Source organism: Mchenga conophoros, linkage group LG17 (assembly GCF_057382185.1).
Source record: "Mchenga conophoros isolate Kocher_MC1m ecotype Shallow Benthic linkage group LG17, M_conophoros_male_GT1.1, whole genome shotgun sequence".
In the NCBI taxonomy this organism is placed as follows: domain Eukaryota; kingdom Metazoa; phylum Chordata; class Actinopteri; order Cichliformes; family Cichlidae; genus Mchenga; species Mchenga conophoros.
In genome coordinates, this window is record NC_140542.1 from 16548408 (window position 1) to 16556478 (window position 8071).

The following is an 8071-nucleotide window of genomic DNA, read 5'->3' on the forward strand; positions in this document are numbered from 1 at the left end:
TTTTTAAATTTGGGAATTTGTCACAAACAATTAGTCTGGCAAACCTAGACAGTGGAAGCAAAGCTCTAACAGCCACAAGTTTTCAGCCAACCCCATCAGCCTTGTTGTGCCATGATGTAACTCTGTCTCAATCTAGACACAGCACCAGATAGTCATTTGTGAGAACAGCCGAGCCTCACACAGAGAAACATGCAACCAGACAACCAGAACTCACTTCCACATGGAAATTTTAAACCACTCCATCATAGAGTGACAGTGGGTCAATCATGAACACTATTGGTTTTTGTATTGGTTTTAAAGCTGACTGAGAGAGCAGCTTTATGTTGTTTAACTCATTAAAAGGATCAGATTCCCTTAACTCACTGAGTCAAATGTAGATGGGAGTGGCAGGATAAACACTGCAGTCCTGGTGTGTGGGGAGAGTACAATTTGTTTTCAAGTGATGGTCCTGCAGCTTTAAATGCAGGACTGTTAACATAGGTGATTCCCAGCACGCAAGCAATGTGCTTGGAGAAAGAGAAGACGAGGAATAACTTGGAGATCAAAGTAGATGACTTATTGGAAATGTGATACGACGCAGTCAGGGAAGCTGAGGAACAAGACAAGCTTTTAGCTGCCTACAGAGATGACAGCAAGAATTTGGGAAATACAGATAAGGACACGAGACATATGACCACTGAATGAAATGAACGCACTACACATACTAAGGGTTGTAGTGTAATATGGCTTGTAACTTTGTTTAAGTAAAAGGCCGGACACTTTTGTCTTCTTATCCATAATAACAAGAACCACTTCAGTGGATCTGCAGTGCATTGATTATATGGATGAAAATCCAAAAGAAGCGTTTTCTGATCCCTTAATGAAATTTCTAGTATTTTTAGGCCAGTGTTTCCTCTTTCTTTCTGACTATAGTACTAGGAAGGAAGGAAGAAAGGAAAGAAAGAAAACCGCTGTAGGTATAGATATAAGGTAGAAAAGCCCTTCACTTGAGCACAGTGAGTAAATAGACCTGTATAGCTATATATGGAATTTTCCAATTCCATATAGTTAAACTGCATTTTTAATTACATTTCCATGTTTTTTCCTGAAACAGTATGATGACAATTCCATATTGGGCTAACTGAGTGGTGGTGGGAAATGGCAGGAAAAGCCTGAGAGAGACAGCCAACTGTTATTTGCACCCTCACGGGATGTTACCATTCATATCTCAGTTGTAGATGTTTGTGAAGGACAGAAAGATGTAGAGGATGTTCTCTACAAACTTCACTTTTACATAAATCATGTCCTGGTATTTGACTCCAGCTGATTATTGATGGTGTTCTGACCCAAGATCATGTGGATCATACATGTTTTATATGTGTGACTCACCTCACCAGAGGATGTGGGTGTGGGTTTTTCTCTCTCCTCCCTCCCAGGTGTGTGAATGGGTTGGACTTAATGGATACAGGTGCCTGCTGAGTGGGTGGGTTCAATTCCTCCACCACCCAGTAGGCTGTGTTTCTGCTAGTAGCTTTGAGTGTTTCTCTGGGAAAATCCAGAGTTGAAAAGTTCGTTAGTGAGTAGATTTGTGTGTTTGGCTTATGAGAGCTGGTCTAGATCTTTGTAAACAGTTTTATATATTAGACAACCTGGAGTATTCTTTAACTGTACATACACTGCAGCAGCCTTTTTGTTGAAAACAGTTTTCTCTTGCTAATGGGTGTAAGAGTTTAGTTAAGAAAATTTGGTGTTTTTTGTATTTTTATTTTGGGTCAGGGAAGATTGGGTAACAATGGCCACACACCACGAACTTCAGACGTCTCTTTGTGTTTACATTTTCAGTCCCTAATGTCACCAAGTGCTGCACAAGTGAATAAGGAGTATCTCCAGAGCACATGTTCCTCAAGCAGTGGACATAAGTGACTGGTACCCATTATGATTTAATATAATAATCTCGATCTAAACTGAAATATGAATAGGAAACAAACAGATGCATGTAAGACGTTGCTCACTGATATCTGCAGTCAGGGATATAGGATATGTCGCTTAATGGTGAAGCAGTGCAGAAAACATTACTGAGAGCAAACAAAGTTAATGCAGACTGACTGGAAAACAGTAAATAATGAAAATGTCAAAAATGTCACATGCCCTTTAAACCTTTGTGAACCAATACACAAAATAAGTCCTTTCACATACAAAGAGCTCCCTCCATCACAAATATGTACAATACATAGGATGTGCAAACATGTGTTATGTGTTTTTGTATAGCTACTTGGACTAACTATCAGATGTCATCAGGACTGAAGGGAGTGAAATTGTTAGTATCAGTTATCAGCATTTACAGTGAAAACATGTGCCTAAATTACCCCATCTCTGCTAGAGATACCTAAAGGAACAAGGCTTGACATATTTGCAATAAGGGTCGTGTTCAGAAAGCAAATACTAGCTAATAGTCTTGTGACTGAAAGACCCCCAACTGAAAAATAAAAAATATTTCAAAAATATTTCATCACCTGTTTGTTCACATAAAATGTGTGAGTAAAGTATCAGGTCATCTTGATTACCAGAAAGGTTTCGGAGCTCTTTTTCACTGATTCTAAAAGTCTATAGGGGAGACTGAGGATAGTTGTAACATTTTTGGCATTTCCGTCTGTAACTTGGAGCTCTTTTAAGGTAGCGAATTCAAAATGTAATGCAAAGTATTTACATGTCTCTGCTATTAAATAGTGCAGCTATTTTCTCTGCAGCACAATTACTCGTTCCATGGTATGGTCTCAAACACAAAGAGTGAATGTTACAACTAACCCCATAACATATCCTGGGGTGAAATGTAACACAATGAAATAAGGGTACTGAATTTTGGTTGGTCTTCCTTGAGTTTGGCCCCATTGGCTCAGAAAGATGAGGAAATCTGTTTCTTGCACCCATCCTGATTTATTTCCACTACCAGTACTTCCTACTGGTCCATCTCTGACACAGTGGTCTGCATAACGTATGCGTGGGAACACAAACAGTGGAGGAATTGTGTTGCCAATGGCATTAACCGCATATACAAAGGTGACCAGTGAACCTCTCTCTGCTGATGTCGTTGTCCCAACTTGTTTAATATAAGTTAAAGTAATAGTGTGGTAAGTTGTAACATCTGCATTATTGTTACAACTAACCCAGACTGTTGCTGTTACAACTGACCCAGACTCCTATAGCCATGAACTAGCTAACATTACAGCCAACGGCTAAAACATTAGCACTAAAGACTTACACAGAATATATCCCCATAGACATACAAATAACATAATTTAAGTTTGATGAGTTTAACTGCAAAGCAGATAATGCTATTAGAAACTGAAATAAAGTAGAAAAACTTACTTTTTGGCATACAAATGACTTCTTTTCTTCTTAAATTGTCTGTGTTTGACAAAATGTGCTAATTTTTCACATGTGATAGAAGAACTGAATTGGACATGTACAGGATGAATCACATCGTTTGAAACTTAGCCCTGATTGGAGAAATTTTAAGTGTTACAACTGACCCACGTTACAACTATCCCTGGTCTCCCCTACTTTTCTGGACGTTTCATTAGGTGTTTTTTTTATGATGCAGGTGGAGATTGCTGTCAAATGTATCAGTCCAAAATGTCCTGTAAGTGTTCAGTGAGTCAGATTAAAAACTATCTCTTAGAACATTTTTATATTGATTTCACCTCTGACAATGCCAGCACACAGCATCACCACTGAACACCCTGATTGTAGGTATCAAGAGTCCATGTTCTTCTGAAGAAATAGTCCTATGGTAGCTTTTATTTATGCTCAAAGAGATCCTTTAAAAAATAATGTAAAAGAGATCCTCTGACTCTCTGTAAAGCTTTTATAGTTAAATCTCAGTTCCTGTTTTGTTCTTTAAATCAAAGATTTATAGTTTTAGGAACTACTGAAATACTTTAAAAAAAACTGTGTCATAGATGGATATATACAAATCAATTTTACTGTTTTTGTAAGAAAAATGTGTTTGTTTGGAAACTTGCACTGATCAGACTGTTGGTTGTTACAGAAAGTGTTGGTACATTCACTCAACTATATGTCACCAAAATGAAACAGAGGGGTAGGCTTAACCAGATGGACAACACGGCTAATATGTAACAACCTGAGAGATTTCATAGAAAGCATTTAAGAAATCCGCGATGGTGAAGGTGGCGCCTGGTGGCTGCAAACTGCTGCAGAAAACTGCGTGGCTGCATTCACTACAAGGGAGTGTGCGCTACTGGCTTGTCGTGTTCTAGCCTGACGCACGCACCTCTGTCCGCTTTCTCACTGAGATAGAAACCGACAGAGATATTTGACCTCTGTGTTGTCATATACTCAGAAACACAGGAGCAAAATAATCATGGATCAAGCTTTTCAGAACACAATAATTATCAGAAAGAACGAGACGTTTTCACTTTAAAATGGAGACCGTTCTGTGTCGCTTTCCAATATGTTGGGTTTTGTGTTTGTGTGATACTTTGTTTTTTTATGTTAACGTGTTAATATTTGTTACGCGTTATTTAAACTGTTAATTGTTCTGTCTTTGAGCGCCGATATGGGGGCGGTTGTTCTGCCAGCTGTTGGCCAAAGGGGCGGGTTCTTTCTCCGCGAGGGTTAAGTAGCTCCACACAGCAGAGCAGAGAAAGCATTGGGCACTAGTCCGTCTCCGCTTCTCTGTCTGTGACTCGCGGGGAAAATTCACGCTTTTATACTGAGGCTAAATTTAGGGGCTGGTCGGTACACCGCGTCCCTATCCTGAACGCGCTTCCTTCCCCTAGCCACACACTGGTCCGGTTTATGTATGTAGTGATATTTATAAGAAAACCAGTTGTTCCAGGCGCAGAGCTGCATGTGAGCGAGGACCAGCTCACCGGACGGCAGAAGTTACGCGCTCGTAGCCTTATCTGGCAACTCAGCGGACTTTGGTGACTTGCCTTAAACAGAAGTTATTTTTATAATTCAGTGTTTTTTACTATTCATAATGGCCTCGAGTGGGACAATTTTACCATCCATCTCTACATTTTCCAACCAAAAAGAAAAATACTGGGAAGATGTAAGTTGGCCTTTTTATTTATTAACTGTTGCTTTCACCGAGCTTCATGCACTTGTCTTCCTGCTATCAGAAAGCATATTTCTATTAGTTGTTGTTTTATTTGTGTATATTATACATATGTGTGTATTGATCATCTGAACGGGTTGAAAGAAATGATGCATTCTGAAACAAACTGTGCTCCCATCCCTGAAGCAGAAGTGGAAAAGCGACGCGATCAGCAGGGCAGATATGAACAGCAGCTGCCAGGGCAGAAAAGACGAAGAGGACCTGGACAGGTTCTTGGATCTGGAGTTTATTCTCGCGAACACCGCCGATTCCAGCAGTGCGTCGGCCGCCGGGACGGTACCGGAGTCATACCGCCTTCTGGATTCCGGGGTGTCTGTTTATCAGCAACAGCAACAGCATCACATCGAAATGTCCCATCAAACAAGCGATTACACGTCTGTTCCAGACATGAACAGTCCTTCCCAATACAGCAGCCTGATGGCAGAGCTCCTTCGCTCCGACATGGATACCAGCTTCCTCCCTGCGAGCAGCTCCGGTATTCAGGGAAGATTCTTGGTCAGTTCCACGCCTTTCCAGACCACTCAGGGTGTATTCCTCGAGCACCCGAACATTAAAGCTGAGCCGGTCTCAGTGGACACATACGGACCTGTCATGGGTCTGGCGCCTCAGAGCTGCACTAAAATCAAGCACGAAGGGAACGTCTCATGCATGGTTTTTAACGAGCAGCCCCGGCTTGCAAGCTCCCCGCAGGGAGCGATGGGCAGCATGACCCCGCCGCTCAGCCCGGACGACCTGATGAACACCGAGAGCCAGCAGCGCCAGATTTGTACCTCCACCTCGCCGACGTTCCCGCAGACTTTCCACCTACACCACTGCAAGGCGCCCGCGAGATTTCCTCACCAGCACGGCGCGATGCACTTCTCCTTCACTGAGGCGCTCCACCAGCATAAACTCACCGGCGTTTTCGGAGAGGACGCAGCCATGGGCCTGCAGCAGGCAGCTGGCCAGCGGGTTTTACTCACTCCGCCCTCCTCCCCGCTGGATATTATGGACACCAAGCCAAAGAGGGGTCGCAGGTCCTGGCCGAGGAAGCGAACCGCGACACACACCTGTACTTTCACCGGCTGTGGAAAGACCTACACGAAGAGCTCTCACCTGAAGGCGCACCTCAGGACTCACACAGGTAAGATCTGCAGGCTGAGTGTGGCGGGCATGTTATTCAACTACGTCACGAACTATGCTGTCACTGATGGGTGTTCTTTGTGTTCTTAGGAGAGAAGCCATACCACTGCAGCTGGGAGGGTTGCGGCTGGAAGTTCGCTCGCTCTGACGAGCTCACACGTCACTTCCGAAAGCACACCGGGCACCGGCCATTCCAGTGTCACTTGTGTGAACGGGCATTCTCCCGGTCTGACCATCTCGCCCTCCACATGAAGAGGCACATGTGAGCAAATACCAGAAGGACAACAAACAGACAATGACTGATTTGCACAGCATCAGCCTGATTAAAGAATCCTACGATGGGCCACATGGATCCGACGACAATATATAGATGCAAGTTCCTATAGGAGTGTTAATTTTACTGGTACCATGAATGGATAATGGGACCACTGTTGACTACACTGTAATAGCTATATGTATTGTATAGGATTATTATGGTGACTTTTATGAAGGCTTATTAGGCATTAAGATGACGTGCCATCACACGAGACTATAAACATATTTTCTGGGAAAATATATATATTTTTATTGATATGTGTATGTACGTGCATGTGTATGTGAGTGTAAGAAATCACAAGAAAACCACAAACAGCAAACATATGAATTCTATTCTAAATTCTTGCAGATGTAGCTGGTACTACTTTTTTTGTTTATTTGCAAAGGTAACAGGGACGTTCCACTTAACATATCAGACACATGCCAATAAAGCAACTGGATGCAGATGATCCTTAAATGTGTGATATTTGAGTTTGTATTTTTTACAATAAGTGTCTTATACATCACTTTAGTACAGAACTAACAAGTGCCATAATCTCTACTGGCCAAAAGACAAAGTTTTATTAACTGTGTTTTGTAACAAGCAGATGAAACAATGTTTTAGGAAAATGTTTTCTTATGAAATCGTCTCGTTGAAGGTTTGAACTGAATGTCCTGTCTGTGAGTCTGTCTGCTGGTTAGTAGCATTTGAAGTCAGGGTTTTACAGTCTCACAGACGTGCGTCGTCTCGACTCCAATCGACTGACAAAGGACTAAACAGTCTTTGGCAAAAAGATTTGTTTGTGTCTTGAAGAAATGTACTGCCTTGTGAATTCAGTCATTTTATATACTGGAAAGTAGTTTATTTTAATGTACATATTAAACTAAATGGATAACATGATCTCTGACTCCAGAGTTTGATTTTCAAAGTTCACAGGTCTATAAAAGGGTTTTTATTCGACAAAAGTTCAAACACTCAAAGGTCACTGTAGTGAGTCAACATAGAAGGGTATATCAGAAGAAAAGCACCTGAGAAGACGAGCAATATCTTAGGGCATGTAGATACAAGTATGTGGACATTTAGTAATAGGTGAAGCATCCTGAGAAATTGGGTCAACCCACTCATATACTCATAAATATAAACATTACATTGGCATAATTACAAAGTATGTATGGACGCTACGTGGAACATAAGGGCAAATATGGAGTGGTGAAAAGAAAGTGTTTCGAATAAACTAAAAAAAAGGGATAAAGAAAAGCTCAAAAAAGAAAAAGTTGCCTGATGGAAGACTGTTTTCCGGCAGCTTGAAGCCGGGAGTTGGAGAGATATTTTGTTGTAATGCTACTTTTTGTAAGTCATGTTTTGTTTGCAAAAAATCCGTTTTGAGCCACCAACGCTAAATTTAATTTCAAAAGCAACCTTGTTAATAGCTAGTTGATATCTTTAAGTCGTGGGAATGTTTCAACCCCACAAAGATGTTTAGATCAAAAAGATTTAAATTCTGTGGTGTGAGCCTTTAATGCATTACATGTTAA

At 41.4% G+C, this 8071-nt stretch overlaps 1 protein-coding gene across 2 annotated transcripts; it reads left to right on the forward strand.

The window, feature by feature from the left end:
* The first annotated feature begins 4633 nt into the window (after nt 1-4633).
* Nucleotides 4634-7436, forward strand: LOC146555254 (Krueppel-like factor 2). Of its 2 annotated transcripts, none has more exons than XM_085252216.1 (3): nt 4634-5053; nt 5246-6242; nt 6332-7436. In XM_085252216.1, the coding sequence occupies exons 1-3, from the start codon at nt 4982-4984 to the stop codon at nt 6505-6507; spliced, it is 1245 nt and encodes a 414-aa protein (XP_085108342.1). In that variant the 5' UTR covers nt 4634-4981; the 3' UTR covers nt 6508-7436. The 2 variants fall into 2 exon arrangements, with proteins under 2 accessions (XP_085108342.1, XP_085108343.1); XM_085252217.1 differs by having other exon boundaries at nt 4635-5053; nt 5249-6242.
* Nucleotides 7437-8071: the final 635 nt, after the last annotated feature.